At 40.7% G+C, this 17,010-nt stretch overlaps 1 protein-coding gene across 1 annotated transcript in view; it reads left to right on the top strand.

Moving 5' to 3' along the window:
• The window catches only part of scn1lab (sodium channel, voltage-gated, type I like, alpha b), a 57,184-nt gene extending 40,525 nt beyond the window's left edge, over window positions 1-16,659 (top strand). The window contains exons 21-27 of the mRNA XM_041978973.1: window positions 2,072-2,194; window positions 5,211-5,486; window positions 5,570-5,623; window positions 5,754-5,891; window positions 9,931-10,035; window positions 10,133-10,403; window positions 10,486-16,659. Coding sequence (XP_041834907.1) covers window positions 2,072-2,194; window positions 5,211-5,486; window positions 5,570-5,623; window positions 5,754-5,891; window positions 9,931-10,035; window positions 10,133-10,403; window positions 10,486-11,678 — 2,160 coding nt within the window. The 3' untranslated portion in view covers window positions 11,679-16,659. The remainder of the gene's footprint in view (window positions 1-2,071; window positions 2,195-5,210; window positions 5,487-5,569; window positions 5,624-5,753; window positions 5,892-9,930; window positions 10,036-10,132; window positions 10,404-10,485) is intronic.
• Window positions 16,660-17,010: the final 351 nt, after the last annotated feature.

Here is a 17,010-nt window from a genome sequence, read left to right as displayed (position 1 = left end):
AATACCTTGTAATTACTTAATTGTCTTGCACATTTAAAGTGCTTTACATAAAACATTAAAGCATAACAGATAGTACAAAGAATGCATTAAAAAGTTTTAAAAGGCAGCAACAAATAGCAAAAATCCCAATAAAATCTTTTTCAAATCTAATTAAATGCATAATTTTAGTGACATTGTTTTTGTCTCACCTTTTTCTGTAATTCTGTAAGGTTTGACATGTATATAGCTAAATAAGTCGGTGTCTCCTTCATTTTCAAAAAATGTAAATCAAGAGTAAAATTACACATGTTGCTAGAATGCCCACATTGTCTACAGAATTACAGGATATTTCCCAGTTATTATGTCTGTATTACTATTGTTTTTACACTATTACCATACAGTGTGTGCAGAATTATTAGGCAAATGAGTATTTTGACCACATCATCCTCTTTATGCATGTTGTTCTACTCCAACCGGTACAGGCTTGAAAGCCTACTACCAATTAAGCATATCAGGTGATGTGCATCTCTGTAATGAGAAGGGGTGTGGTCTAATGACATCAGCACTCTATATCAGGTGTGCATAATTATTAGGCAACTTCCATTCCTTTGGCAAAATGGGTCAGAAGAGAGATTTGACGGACTCTGAAAAGTCAAAAATAGTGAGATGTCTTGCAGAGGGATGCAGCACTCTTAAAATTGCCAAGCTTTTGAGGCGTGATCATCGAACAATCAAGCGTTTCATTCAAAATAGTCAACAGGGTCGCAAGAAGCGTGTTGAAAAAACAAGGCGCAAAATAACTGCCCATGAACTGAGGAAAATCAAGCGTGAAGCTGCCAAGATGCCATTGGCCACCAGTTTTGCCATATTTCAGAGCTGCAACATCACTGGAGTGCCAAGAAACACAAGATGTGCAATACTCAGGGACATGGCCAAGGTAAGGAAGGCTGAAAAACGACCACCACTGAACAAGACACACAAGATAAAACGTCAAGACTGGGCCAAGAAATATCATAAGACTGATTTTCCTAAGGTTTTATGGACTGATGAAATGAAAGTGAGTCTTGATGGGCCAGATGGATGGGCCCGTGGCTGGATCAGTACAGGGCAGAGAGCTCCACTCCGACTCAGACGCCAGCAAGGTGGAGGTGGGATACTGGTATGGGCTGGTATCATCAAAGATGAGCTTGTGGGACCTTTTCGGGTTGAGGATGGAGTCAAGCTCAACTCCCAGTCCTACTGCCAGTTTCTGGAAGACACCTTCTTCAAGCAGTGGTACAGGAAGAAGTCAGCATTGTTCAAGAAAAACATGATTTTCATGCAGGACAATGCTCCATCACACGCATCCAAGTACTCCACTGCGTGGCTGGCCAGAAAAGGTCTAAAAGAAGAAAAAATAATGACATGGCCTCCTTGTTCACCTGATCTTAACCCCATAGAGAACCTGTGGTCCCTCATCAAATGTGAGATCTACAGGGAGGGAAAACAGTACACCTCTCTGAACAGGGTCTGGGAGGCTGTGGTTGCTGCTGCACGCAATGTTGATCGTGAACAGATCAAGACACTGACAGAATCTATGGATGGCAGGCTTTTGAGTGTCCTCGCAAAGAAAGGTGGTTATATTGGTCACTGATTTGTTTTTGTTTTGTTTTTGAATGCCAGAAATGTATATTTGTAAATTTTGAGTTGTTATATTGGTTTCCCTGCTGAAAATAAATAAGTGAAATGGGTATATATGTGGTTTTTGTTAAGTTGCCTAATAATTATGCACAGTAATAGTCACCTGCACACACAGATATCCTCCTAAGATACTAAAACTAAAAAAGCCCCACTCCAACTTCCAAAAATATTCAGCTTTGATATTTATGAGTCTTTTGTGTTCATTGCGAACATAGTTGTTGTTCTATAATAAAATTAATCCTCAAAAATACAACTTGCCTAATAATTCTGCACACCCTGTATTATTATTGTGGTGTACTTATTATTTTTGTATGCAGACTCATCACTAATCTCTAATGAACCACCTTGTTGAAAGACAACCCTTTCATTTCTTACTTTGACCCTGTATTTCTCTGGCATCATCATCTCTCAGGTGTCCTTGGTCAGCCTCGTAGCAAATGCTTTGGGCTACTCTGAGCTCAGTGCCATCAAATCTCTGAGGACCCTGCGAGCCCTCCGGCCTCTGAGGGCTCTGTCTCGGTTTGAGGGCATGAGGGTAAGACCTTGAGGAATAACGGCAACATAGATCTAGTAAAACATAATTTTTTGTGGGCAAGCTGAAAACATGCTTTTAGTTCCTGATTTAGACCACCAAATGTCAGTATGGACCAGGTCTCATGGACCCTTACTGATGCAGCACTGACAAAATGTAAATATCCACAGTGTAACTTTCAATAGAACTGCCTCATTAATGCTTCTTTTATCTATGTAAATAGGTATCTCTGTGTCCCACGTTGTTAAACATTACTCCCATTCGTCGTATGTTACTGTAGTTTTTAGGCTAGTTTGCACGCTACATCCTTATAACTATGGATGCTAGCAGCATGGCTACGTCACTGTAACTATGGATGCTAGCAGCATGGCTACGTCACTGTAACTATGGACGCAAGCAGCATGGCTACGTCACTGTAGCTATAGATGCTAGCAGCATGCTGCATCACTGTAACTATGGATGCTAGCAGCATGACTACATCACTGTAACTATGGATGCTAGCAGCATGGCTACTTCACTGTAGCTATAGATGCTAGCAGCATGCTGCATCACTGTAACTATAGATGCTAGCAGCATGGCTTCATTACTGTAACTATAGATGCTAGCAGCATGGCTGCATCACTGTAAATATGGATGCTAACAGCATGGCTGCATCACTGTAACTATGGATGCTAGTAGCATGGCTGCATCACTGTAACTATGGATGCTAACAGCATGGCTGCATCACTGTAACTATGGATGCTAGTAGCATAGCTACACCACTGTAACTATAGATGCTAGCAGCATGGCTTCATTACTGTAACTATGGATGCTAGCAGCATGGCTGCATCACTGTAACTATGGATGCTAACAGCATGGCTGCATCACTGTAACTATGGATGCTAGTAGCATGGCTGCATCACTGTAACTATGGATGCTAACAGCATGGCTGCATCACTGTAACTATGGATGCTAGTAGCATAGCTACACCACTGTAACTATAGATGCTAGCAGCATGGCTTCATTACTGTAACTATGGATGCTAGCAGCATGGCTGCATCACTGTAACTATGGATGCTAACAGCATAGCTACACCACTGTAACTATAGATGCTAGCAGCATGGCTTCATTACTGTAACTATAGATGCTAGCAGCATGGCTGCATCACTGTAACTATGGATGCTAGCAGCACGGCCACGTCACTGTAACTATGGATGCTAGCAGCATGGCTGCATCACTGTAACTATGGATGCTAGCAGCATGACTACATCACTGTAACTATGGATGCTAGCAGCATGGCTATGTCTCTGTAACTATGGATGCTCGCAGCATGACTACATCACTGTAACTATGGATGCTAGCAGCATGGCTATGTCTCTGTAATTATGGATGCTCGCAGCATGGCTGCATCACTGTAACTATGGATGCTAGCAGCATGGCTATGTCTCTGTAACTATGGATGCTCGCAGCATGGCTATGTCTCTGTAACTATGGATGCTCGCAGCATGGTTGCATCACTGTAAATATGGAGATTCACAAAGCAGCTACACCACAGAGCGTCTTTGAGGTGGAAGACTTTTCCCCTCCTGAATCTCCTCAGCTACACATGAACAATGTGGTCCTAAAGCGTATCAGTCTGAGCCGTTAGTGCTGTTAGCTGCCTGTCAGCAGCTCCAGCAGCTCTGGAAAGCTGTGGAGACTCGCTGCAGGTTGTGGCAGCTGCTGGAAGTTGCTGCTGCTTTATGTGAGCTGCTGTCTGTTGCCAGATGAGGATCAGCAGGTAAAGAATAAAGTCCGGTGTTACTTTTACACCCTCAGAAGTAGAAATCCATCCCACTGCAGGAATATTTCATCAGAAACTCTGTGAAAGAATAGAAGTCTGAAACTAGCAAATCTGCACCATTTCGCCCTTTATATGGATTTGGGGGGGGGGGGTTCTATGCCTGCAAGGCATCTGGAGAGAGGGGCTGAGGGGTTTTTAAAATTTTCTTGACGTAGAAAAACAAAACCTGGTTTTACTCTGTAGGTGATGTTATGAGCCATTTTTTAACCACAAAATCCTGTTTTTTAAATAAAATATACATTTATATCAACAGTAGGTGATTTTTATTACAACTAAGTAAGACTGTGTTGTTTACAGCTCAAAAAACACATTTTAGGGTGCACTACGCCTTTAATTGGTAAAAGGGTTAAAAAAAATGGAATATATTAAATAATTCTTTTCAGTCAACCTGTAGAAGCTAACCCGCTAACTGTTTTCAGCTAGTCCACAATATGCCTCATGAAATGTGCATTTTATCATTTCATATGTACATATGGCACAATTACTCCATGTTAGCTTGTCCTCTGCTGAAGGGAAAATGTTTAGAGTATTTTTAATTTTCTGATTTTTCTGATTTGATTGTTAAAATCTGTTGTTATTTAAAAATAAAGCTAGCTGGCTTGGAATTCTGCATGTCTCTTTCAACTTCTGTGAAGATCTTTTTTTCCTTGCAATTCAACATTGTTCTTCTATCTGCATGACTTTCTTCACATTGTGTCAATGGATTACTATATATAGCTGTTCTCAAGCTTTGTTTTCTCTGATATTGCTTGTGTGGTGCCTTTGACCTGTAATTTTTTTCTTTGTTGTGTGTCTTTTTCATTTACAGTCAAACAAAATGTTGTGACTTCATCCCGCCTCTCTAAGGTTTTTTTCTGTTTTGCTTTTTTACTTATCAAATGTTAACTTTTTCACCTATCCACCTTCTTCTTTCCAACTGTCATGTTGTTAAATTCTCTCTGTAGACACATATGGGGCTAAGAATTTTATGTTTGCATACAACATATATTAAATACAGCTTTAAATAATAGAGGATAACTGTTAGTACCTAATATAACCTTAGGTTTTGTCCTGAAAGCATCAATTGTATGACTCAAATGTCCTATTTAAGAGTAGTTAAGTGACTGGATGATTTTAATAAACTAATTTGGCAAGTAGAGACCCCTGTGTAGACGATGAACGAGTCCTGAATTTGTCTGTATGCTTCGACCTCTTCAGGTTGTGGTGAATGCCCTGCTGGGGGCCATCCCCTCCATCATGAACGTACTCCTGGTCTGCCTCATCTTTTGGCTGATTTTCAGCATCATGGGTGTCAACCTGTTCGCGGGGAAGTACTACCGCTGCGTCAACACTACCACAGACGAGATGTTTCCCACCAATATCGTCAACAATAAGACCGACTGCCTGAATTTGGTCAATGAAAGCGCTCGCTGGAAAAACATCAAGATCAACTTTGACAATGTTGGGGCTGGTTATCTGGCTTTGCTGCAAGTGGTAAGTTTATGGAGCATATAATGTGTGTGTGTGTGTGTGAATGTTTTATTAAAACTATTATGCCTATAACCATCTACTTTTAGGCCACTTTTAAGGGTTGGATGGACATCATGTACGCAGCTGTGGACTCTCGAAACGTAAGTTTTTTTTTTTTATTGTTTTATTGTTAACAGACAAACTTTCATCCGTGTACTTAGATTTTAATTATAATCCAGCAAACTGAAATGAAAGTGATAAATCTGAAGTTGATTCTTGCTTTGCTTCTAGCTGGAAGACCAGCCTGAGTACGAGGTTAACTTGTACATGTACCTCTACTTCGTCATCTTCATCATCTTTGGCTCCTTCTTCACTCTCAACCTGTTCATCGGTGTCATCATTGACAACTTCAACCAGCAGAAAAAAAAGATAAGTTGCATTTCGTATCTATGTCATTTTTTACAGGACCGGCCCAAGCTTTTATAGGGCCTGAGGCAGAGTTTCAAGTACTCACGCAAATTCAGAAAAATGGTCTAGTATTAATTAGCGTGACTTTTATACTGAAAATTTCAGCAGACACATCAGGATCAAAAGAAAAGCTCGCCTTCATCATTTAAAACAAAAATCCAACTAATCCAACACTGACCCTAAGAAATGGCTAATAAAAATAAAAATAACCCACCATACATCAAGTGTTTGAACAATGCAAATTGCATTTTTCTTTTATTTTACAGGTAAAATGTTTGAGAGCCAATTCTCATTTACAAACATGACCTGGCCAAGATGGCAGATATTTATATATATATATATATATCTACATCTATATATATCTATATGTCTATATCTATATCTATATATATTTTTTTTTCTAAGATATCTGTTGCATTTGAGGGAGTCATTAAACAAAACCCCCACCTTTCTGATGTGATCTAGCGTCGCTTACAGGGCTGAGGTTCGGACGGGTCTCTTCTAAAAGAACAACCCAATCATTTTCTCTGTCTAACCAGCTTTCTGTTATGTAACTGTAATAAAATCATTTATTAAAAATGTTTTTTTCCAGCCAAAGATCTGACATTTAGCAAAGCTAGAAAAACATTATCTGTCCAGGTTTTGTTCTGGTCAGGCTGAGGCTGATGAGGAATGAACACAAGATTTGATAAATTTATAGAATGTATTAGATAAATCTTGCATTTCTGAACATTTATCTTTTTTTTACCATCAGTGTTCAGGATGAGGTTTTTCACCGTTAGGTGCGCAGCCACAATTTACTTAATTTAGTCTCTCACATCTGATCCCATTTTCTTGGGAAAGCTCAGTACTTTGGTTGTTGGTGACTTTGGTGTGAAATGTGTGGAAAACATACTAGACTCTGAGGCCCTGCCGTTTGCTTTTACTTTCTGAGCTGTACATTGGTCTGACTCTGGTGTGTAGGGAGATTTCATCCCGGTCATCAGATGTAGATCCAGAATCCTGCAGCAGTGGAAAAAACGTATTCTGTAGCTGCATGTCTGGTTGTTGAGGAGACTTGTTAGTTTTCCTTTTGACAACAGGCCATGACTGTGTCTTGCTAAGGAGAGGGGTTGAGAAGATACTTGGTCTGGATGGCAGAGCAGGCCAGCCGGTCATGTTGCTAATCTTAGCAAACTGGGCTCTGCCTGTTACTCGTCCTCCCATTTCACTGTGAGATGATTTACTCTTTGGCTTTGCAACAAGAGCATTCCAGGGAGGACTATCAGTGAAAGAGTTATTACCTTTCACTGGCATCAGGCATTTTTCCCATGTCACTAAAGACATGGAAGTATTAGGGATTGTTCTTAGTGCTGCATTCATATCAGCTAGAAGACTTTCTGGTGGTACTCAGTGTCAGGGTTGACAGACTTGCATTGTAGCCATGATCTTATCCCTCAGGTCAGTTGTTTTCTCATTTATCCCATTCATTGTTGGGGCTTGGTACCCAATCTCTGGGGGCGAATTGATGTTAACTCCACCTTCTGACCTATCGTCCTGGCTCCCCCTTGCTGTAGCATTAGCGTGTTGTGTCTCCTAAATCTCTAACTGTGATGGCAGTTGCCGTTTGCGGGTGTTGGAACATCTAGTTGTTTTGATGTCAGTGTAGAATGTGGGTATAGAAATATCCATATATCCAACATTCTCTTCATGTAGCCCTGCTTACTAGGATTACTAGAGTAGTATCAGCCCAACAGTGCCTTGTTTACATCTCGTGTATTTTGAGTTCCAGTACCCAGTTCTCGCCATAGTACTCTAGTTCTTCAGTACGTGACGCAGACCTTGATGACCGAGCAAGCCTCTGGGCTATTGGGGCTCTGGGCCCTTTGCTCTGGCCGGTGCCTGGCGGGGTTGATGGCTGCCGATCTTGGCCTGCTGGGGCCTGTGCCCGTGACCGTGGGGGGTTCTGGCTGGGTCCGGGGTAGTCTGCGTAGTGGGGTGGCTTGGGTTCGTGCTCCAGGATTGCTGCTGATGGCCCGAGTCTCTGGGCCACCCTAGTCTGCCTCTAGCCTCTGTAGAGACATGGTCACATTTGCAGGATCACACTCATCTCTGATCCCTCCTTATTCCTCATCCTCTGCATGCTGACAGTAACTGAGTTGTCCAGTGGGTTTATACACTAAGAGATGCTCTAGTTTCTTTTTGTGTGTGTGTGTTTGGTACTTTGGTTGTTGCCATGATAGATCTTGGTGCTGTCTTGATTATTATTTTTTTCTTTTTTTGCAAACTGATGATTGTCAGCTTAGTTTACCTGTAAAAGCTGTAGGAAATTCTCTGTTGTGTTTATGTACAGGTGTAGCAGATGGTTGTCTAGTGTTAGGTTGGGGCTTCATAACAGGTGTAGGGTAAGCCCGAATAAGCAACTACATTCAAGAAAACAAGCCCAAAAACCCGCGACTGACAATATTTGCAAGCGTAAAACAAGCTCAAAGTTTCTTAGAACAGGCAGGCTTGGTGATACTGCTGTGCCAAGTTATCTGTATCTCTCTTTGTTCTACCGTCTTACCTGTAAACTCTCGTCTGTCTGCGCTGTGGTGCTGCAAAGTTTACTGCCGGCTGCTTCACAGACTTAATTGGCTGAGTGTATCATGTGGGATGGCTTAATTCAAATGCAATTAGTCTGCGTGTTTCCTGATGACTTCCGTGAAGACTGGAAATGCTAAGCCATAAAAGCATTTTAGCTGTGGGTCCATATAGGACAGGTTCTGGGTCCGGAAATGTACCACGGTCTGCTTGTTTGTGACCTCTGATTTAGTGGATACAAGTTCAATTTTTGCTGGTATCACTGTGTTTCAATGTTTTGTTAGATCCCTGTTACACACTATGCTCTACTAAAAGTCATGTGTTTTGTCTCCGGTGAATCTACAGCAATAACATTTCAGAACTGCTTGCTGTTATTAATGTTAGCACATACATTTCATTCTGGGCTGCTGCCTTGGTCCTCTTGAAATGAAAAGCCAGCAGGTAAAAGTGCTGCATCACATGATGCTCATAAGGTTAAAAAACCAGGGAACAAAGCACGTGAGGTTGAGATTTAGTCAAAGCAGAGCCACAGCTGCTGTTAAAGAAAGAGATGAAGTACAGAATAATGATCATCTGCTGAGCTGTGAGGACCTGCTGCTACCGAGGATTACAGAGGCTGCATGAGTCACTGAGAAACACCCTGCCTGCACTCAGACATGCAGTGTCACAGGAAATGTAGTCTGGAAATGTGCCCTCCATTCAACTGAAGGCTAACAAGTAGGGCTGGCAACGCCCAAGTGTTAGAGGAGGGAGAGGAAGAGGCGGGGGAGGGGGGCTTGCACTGTGTTTGCCATCTGACTTGACTGATTGAGACACTATTAGCCTATGTAGTGCATCAGCCCCACAGCCAAAGCGTCACACAGATTGTTGTTTGGTGTTGACGCCCGTCCTCCCTGCAGACACATGATGCTCTCTGAGGCTGCTGTAAGATACTGAGATGGTGTTGTATGAAGTGTATGAAGCAGAGGTGTCAAATGCATGGCCTGGGGGCCTAAACCGGCCCACCAGAGGGACCAATCTGGCCAACTGGGTGAATCTGGTAAACACCAAAATGACATAGAAGAATATACCTGTAATTATTTTAATTAAGATTTTTATTTTAATTTAAGAGTACATGTAATTCCTAATTCGTCTACATGAGGATGCATTTTTCTTTTAAATGTCAAACATTTCCAAGGCCAGGGCATAGCTTGTTCTATCTTTTTCTATTTTTCTGTCTTAAAAGTACTACACAGAGTTATAATCAGCCCTTAGAAGAAACTACTACTGAACCCTTATAACCCCCTTCTGTTTTTATAATTTGTAATATTCAATTAAAAATAAGTTGCACAAGACCCTTAAAGGACAGTTGTATTCATGTCATTGCTCTCGTAACTAAACAATGGGAAAAAGAATCACAGAATGTGGTTATGACCATTTTTTCCTGTCTTTCCTTTACTTGGGAGGTCAAGACATTTTCATGACAGAAGAACAGAAGAAATACTACAACGCCATGAAGAAGCTGGGTTCCAAGAAACCACAGAAACCTATTCCACGGCCAGCTGTAAGACTCTGACTGCTCAGTTCTTCCTAATGAATCAAAATGTAGAGGTGACAAATGAATAATGCTTTCCTGTTTCTTGTGTCCCCCCTGATTTCAGAATGCATTTCAAGGCTGTGTGTTTGACTTCATCACAAAGCAGGCCTTTGACATTGTGATCATGATACTAATCTGCCTTAACATGGTGACCATGATGGTAGAGACAGACGACCAGACGCCAGAGATGGACACCATCCTCTACTGGATCAATCTGGTCTTCATTGTGCTCTTCACTGGGGAATGTGTGCTCAAGATGATATCTTTGCGTCACTATTACTTCACCATTGGTTGGAACATATTCGACTTTGTGGTGGTGATCCTGTCGATTGTAGGTAAGGACATCTGTTGAGGTGTTTTGAATTTCCATTGGATTGTTGGAAACAAACAGCTGAATCTTTTGTCTTTTTTTTTCAGGTATGTTTTTATCTGAACTTATTGAGAAGTACTTTGTGTCTCCAACTCTGTTCCGAGTGATTCGATTGGCCAGAATAGGCCGCATCCTTCGCCTTATCAAAGGTGCCAAGGGCATCCGGACGCTTCTCTTTGCCTTGATGATGTCGCTCCCTGCCCTGTTCAACATCGGCCTTCTACTTTTTCTGGTTATGTTCATCTATGCCATCTTTGGCATGTCCAACTTTGCTTATGTCAAGAGGGAAGCAGGAATCGATGACATGTTCAATTTCGAGACATTTGGGAACAGTATGATCTGTTTGTTTCAGATTACCACCTCAGCCGGATGGGATGGCCTTCTGGCCCCCATACTGAACAAGAGGGAGCCTGACTGTGACAGCCAGATGGAGCATCCAGGCAATTTATACAAAGGCAATTGTGGAAACCCATCAGTAGGCATCTTCTTCTTTGTCAGCTACATCATCATCTGCTTCCTCATTGTGGTAAACATGTACATCGCCGTCATTCTGGAGAACTTCAGTGTGGCAACAGAAGAGAGTGCCGAGCCGCTGAGCGAGGACGATTTTGAGATGTTCTATGAAGTGTGGGAGCGTTTTGATCCTGATGCTACTCAGTTTATGGAGTACAGCAAGCTCTCTGACTTTGCAGATGCTCTCGATCCACCTCTGCGCATGCCCAAGCCTAATATGACCCAGCTCATCTCTATGGACCTGCCAATGGTGAGTGGTGAACGCATCCACTGCCTCGACATCCTGTTTGCTTTCACCAAGCGAGTGTTGGGCGAAGGGGGTGAAATGGACGTGTTACGTGGACAGATGGAGGAACGCTTCATGGCCTCCAACCCCTCTAAGGTGTCTTATGAGCCCATCACCACCACCCTGCGCCGCAAACAGGAGGAAATGTCAGCTATAGTTATCCAGAGGGCCTTCCGCCGCTATATGATCTGTCTGGCCATGAAAAAGGCCTCTGCCCTCTACAAGGAACAGCTGAAGGAAAGCATCCGTGACCCAGACAAGGATGTGATGGTCATCAGCAAGTTCAACGAGAACTCCACTTCAGATAAAACGGACATGACTCCTTCCACGGCCTCCCCGCCCTCCTATAATAGTGTGACTAAGTCAGATAAGGACAAATACGAAAAAGAAAATAGGGAAAAAGAAAACAAAGGAAAAGACTTGAAAGACAGAAAGAAATAAAGTTTTTTAAAAATGGAACTGAAGTTTAAAAATGCATTTAAGGTGAGGGAAATTTGTTTACAGCTTTTAGAGGGGGTTAGCTAGATGTGTGCATGTCTGTTGCTTGTTTGAAGATGATGAATGCTGTGCAGGAAAGCCTAAAATGGGAGTCCAACTGTGGCAAATACAAGTACGTGGGATCACCCCAAAGGGGAATATGGAAGCAAGTTATCCAGCAGACACTGCCTCTCTGCAAAACGCTTGTGATTTTCCTTTTGGTTGTTGTTACTATTTGACACAATTGAGTGTACGGTTAAGTTGTCTGTAGCTAGTGCTGCTGCTACTATAAATCCAGTGTCTTGAATTTAACAATAGCTGTGTCATTTAACAAGGTATTTGCATACTTGTCATTCATTTTCCATTTTGGTTTTTATTTTGTTTTTTTGTTTGATCTTTTTTTAATGAGGAAGACTGTTTTCTACTCGTCATTATTTTGAGAATGTCTACTGCATTCACTGATGTAAAATCACCAAGGGCAGACAAAGTCAATGCTGGAAACTAACACCATCTGAAACTGGTACAGTGCAGGGTCAGTGTTGAAACGCTGGTGGTTCATTCAGTATACGAAGCTGAAACATTTCTCTGAAGTGCAATGAAGAAATACTCTGTAGTCACTGGCCTCTAACCAGTGAAGGTTGAAATCTATATTGTGCTTCTATCTGGACTGCAATGTTCCTGTTTCAGTAGAAAAATCTGTTTCTAAATACAGAGAAGCTGAATGTATGCAAGCGGGAGGAATGAGACACATTTAAAGAAACAAATTCAAAGGAAATATTCCTGGTTTCCTTTTTTGCCAAGATTTTGATGACACCATTTGCACCACTCTCCTGTCTGTAAAGGCTATAATCCATAGAAAAAGAAAGGGGGGAAAAACATGCAGGGAGTAATCTGTAGGGATGCACCAATCTGTTTTCCCCAAGATTCTAAGACCTAAACATCAGACTGTTGATCTGATCGAGTGCCTCTTTTTTTTAAGCGTAAACATTAAATTTAGTAATGTCAAATGCATGAACTCACAGGAAGACGCAACTTTGTTTCACTTTTTCATGGGAAATCTTTTGGAGGTTTGTGAAAGTTTTAGCAATATAGTTTGGTCATTTGTAAAACTGAATCATGGCTAGGTGTCAGTCAACACTTCTCTGCTGAAAGCCTTCCTGCAGTTTTATTTGTTTTAGCATGAACTTATCTGCTTGATAATCGTTCACCATGCTGTTCTCAAGAATCAAAAAGTTGAGTGTGGGTCCCTTCTCCCCCTGCCCAGATTCCAGACATGTTTGGGCCACATCATGCCCACTTTTGGCACTTATGACTCAGTGATGGCACTGGCAAGTGTTGTGCAGGCCAGAAGTGGACCACATGTCAATTGCCAGCCTGGCTTGGATTATGGCAAGTGTTATGTGGTCTACATGTGGTCCAGATGTCCAGTTGGCCTGAATGTAGATTACAGAAAGTATTTTGTGAGCCAGAAGTGGTCCTAATACAGGAAGCCTTCATTATGACAATTTCCTTGTGGGCCACATGTAGTGGTCATGTGGCTGAGTTTTGGCAGCATTTAATCAATGCCGTAAGTCAAGACCAAATTTGGTCTTTTGCTATCTAGATGGCGGTTTCCATCTTGAAGGTGAAGACCAACAGCCAAGTTTCAACCAGTAAAATAAACTTAATCCGTGTTGCTCCCTATGCTAATTCTTCCTAGCTAGAATTAGTGATTCTGAATGTGTTGTATGATATTTTGGTATTTCTGATTTTGAGCTGTTTTCATCTTTGATTAAAAAACAATCAAACAAACAAACAAAAAATAAACAAACTACCAACTAACTTTAAGCCAGTAGAAGGAAGGGAAGGGAAGTGACTTTTTTTGCTGCTGCCTATGCCAATTCTAGCCAACTAACAACAGATTTGTTTCAGGCATTAATTTTTCTTTGTTTTGAATAATTGTCTTCACATATTTCAGGATTTCTATCTATAAAAGAAAAGGGAAGGTCAGCCAACCAACTTCCAGCCAGTAGAAGGAAAAAGCTTCATCTGTAAAGCTTACTATACTAATTCTTATCAGGCATGGATGCTAAATGGGTATTTGGGATGTTTTAGTGTTTCTGTGTTTTAAATTATCTTCAGATTCTTCAGGGTTTGCCATCCTGGATAAAACAAACAAAAACAAACAAAAAACAAACAAACAAACACTGAAGGACCGTCAACCAAATTTCAGCCAGTAGAAGGAAGAGACTTTTTCTTTTCTGCTGCCTATGCTAATTCTTGCTAGTTAGCTAGCTACCAACAGCAGATTTGTGTCAGGCATTGATGCTTCAGATATAAAAATATACCTAAATAAAATGTAGGAGACAGAAAAAAATCAATATTGCACACTGTACAGCAGCCAAAAAACAGCTTAAGGTGGTAGAGCAGTAAAAACAACAAATACTATTGCATTCAACATGTTTGTGTGTTTAAAATAGTTGTTTTCACCATTTTTCTGGATTTTCTATCTATATAAGAAAGAGGGAAGGACAGCCAACCAACTTTCAGCTAGTAGAAGCAAAAGGCTTCATCTGTGCTGCCTATGGTAATTCTTGCTAGTTAGTTAGCTAACAACAGCATGTTCTTATCAGGCATTGATGCTGAATGTTTTTTGGGATACTGTAGTGTGTCTGTGTTTTAAATTGTTGTCTTTACATTGTTCAGGATTTGTCATCTTGGATATAAAAAAAGGAAGGACCACCAATGAACTTTCATCCAGTGGAAGGAAGAGACTTTTCCTTTTTTGCTGCCTATGCTAATTCCAGCTAGTTAGATAGCTAACCACAGATTTATATCAGGCAATGATGCTGAACATGTTTTGGGGATATTTTAGTGTTTCTTTGTTTTTAATGGTTGTCTTTGCATTGTTCAGGATTTGCCATCTATATAAGAAACAAAGGACCACCAACCAACTTTCATCTAGTAGAAGAAAGAGGTTTCATTGGTGCTGCCGCCTAAGCTAATTTTTGTTAGCCAGTTAATGAGAACAGATGTTTAATGTGTTTTATTATTTCTGTTTTTATTTGTTCACATTGTTCAGGATTTGTCATCTTAGATGTAAGAAAGGAAAAGTAAATGCAACTAATCAACTTTTAACCACAGGAAAAAAGAGACCTCATTGGTGCTCTTGCCTATGCTAATTCTTGTTAGTAAGCCTAACAGCAGATTCCCATCAGGCATAATGCCAAATGTGTTGTGGGATATTTTAGTTTTTGTGTTTAAATTGTCCACTTGCTCATTGTGTGACCAGAGACTGGACATATTGTAAATATTTATGAAAGTTGCAGGTAGTACAGAAAATGTTGCCAAATGTTGTCATTTAAGGTGTGCTGATGGAATGTGTTTCAAGGGCCAGACGTTGGCCAGATGTGATAAGATGGCACTGAGAGGGGTAATTGTAAGTGTTGCAGCCACACTCACCCTGACTCAACGTCATCATTCAGGGGTTGATGGGGGCCAAAGAAAACGGTTGATGGGGCCATCAACATTAAAAGTTACTAAGGGAGTATTAACCTAAAACCAATTAGCAGCTTCTTGGGAATCACAATATGGAGATGGTTGCAACAATTTAAGAGATAAATGGGCATAAGCTCACTCAGTGCAGAGTTGCTAGAGGGTTTGGGATAAAAACAGGGTTAAAGACCAGGTAAATGTGCCAGTAGCATCCTTGAGATGGAATATATCCTGGCATCCCCTTCATTTAACTTACCTGTACATCTGATTGACAGAGATTTTGTGCCTCTTACACCTGCTGGTGAGAAACAGCTAAGCTAATTTTTGTAATAAGAATGAGTAGTACAACATGCATTTTTATTGTGTTTCGCCAGTGTACCCGAAATGTTTTAAGTCTACTTTTCCAAAAGTGGAATCAATTTTCTCATCTTACTCTTGGCAGCAAAGTTATGAAGCCAGTTTTCCCCAAAATAAAATCCCATCATTTAAGGTGATGTTGAAACCTGCTGGTTCACCTGCTGTTGTGTTGCAGTGTCTCCTGCATCCACAGTCCTCCCCATCCCACCTCCTCTCCACGTTGCACAGCTCCTGTAAAGAAAATGTCTTCAGTAATGATATATTAAAAAGACAATGCCAGTCTTTCTAACTGCTTTCAACCTAGAACATGACAATATATCACATATAAAGGTTATATATCACAGATGTTTGTATGCCATTCATGTTGTTTAAATTGAGAAGCGAGTGGTTTTGATGTAGTTGTTCGGTTTGTAAATATTATAGCTATTTGGGCCCACAGTATGCATCACACTTACATTTGATGTAAGAGCACTTTTTTTCCCCCACTGCTATGTAATACGATGTGTGGAAGTTATACATGTAATTGTGTGAGAGAAAGATTTGTATGTATTTGTATGTGTAAATATACAACAGAGACTGGAAGAATGCTGAATCTGGGCTCCGTGGATCACTTGCGTTTTACCAGTTAATTATAAATAACATTTTTACTGTAGATATGAGTGCATTTTTCAGTCTTCAGGTTTGATTTACATTTTTTCTAGACAAATATGTTTTTTTTTTCTGCACTGTAACACATGATGAAACACATGTATGGTCCCCATATCTGTAGATACAAACCATGAAGCAATCAGTAGCCATCTCTCATTGCGCTTGTAGTGTTTTAGTGAACTGCATGCAGGAAGTGACTACTGTCCGCTCATATGGTAATATAATTTTAAAACCAAAAGAATAAAGGACATATTTTTTGTAAATGCTTTATTTTCTCTTTCTTTTCCATTCTCTATGATTGCTTTACAGGTTGAACAGGATCATTCATGTGATTCAAGGTTATGTTACACTTAAATATGTATTAATTTGCAAAATGTGACAAGTGACTTTTTTTCTTTTTGTTATAACCAAAGATGTGGCAACTAAACAAAATCTAGTTTCCAAAATAAACCTATTTTGGGAAGCACACTTTGCATGCAAGATGCATTCATTTGAAGGTGAGAGCCATGATCGAACAAAGTAAGAGGCTTAAACAGACACTTTTAAGCAACAAGTCTGGTGAAAAGACAACTTTGCCCTACATCTAATCAACATTGTAATTTGCTTGAAAGTAAAAGGTGAAGACATCTTTTTTACTTTGTAGAAAAGATGTTTATGTTCGTACCTGCATATTCCAGTGCATTGCTGCAGGGTCTATCTCAGCATCTACTAAGAGAGAGGCTAAGCTAGGTACGCCCAAAAGCTCACCACGCCATCACAGAGAGACGGGGTCACAACAACCCACACATTACCAGCTAGCCACAACATCACCATGTAG

The sequence above is a fragment of the Melanotaenia boesemani genome, chromosome 24 (genome assembly GCF_017639745.1).
Source record: "Melanotaenia boesemani isolate fMelBoe1 chromosome 24, fMelBoe1.pri, whole genome shotgun sequence".
NCBI lineage: Eukaryota > Metazoa > Chordata > Actinopteri > Atheriniformes > Melanotaeniidae > Melanotaenia > Melanotaenia boesemani.
The sequence above is the reverse complement of the archived record's forward strand: the minus strand, read 5'-3'. Positions and strand labels throughout refer to the sequence as shown.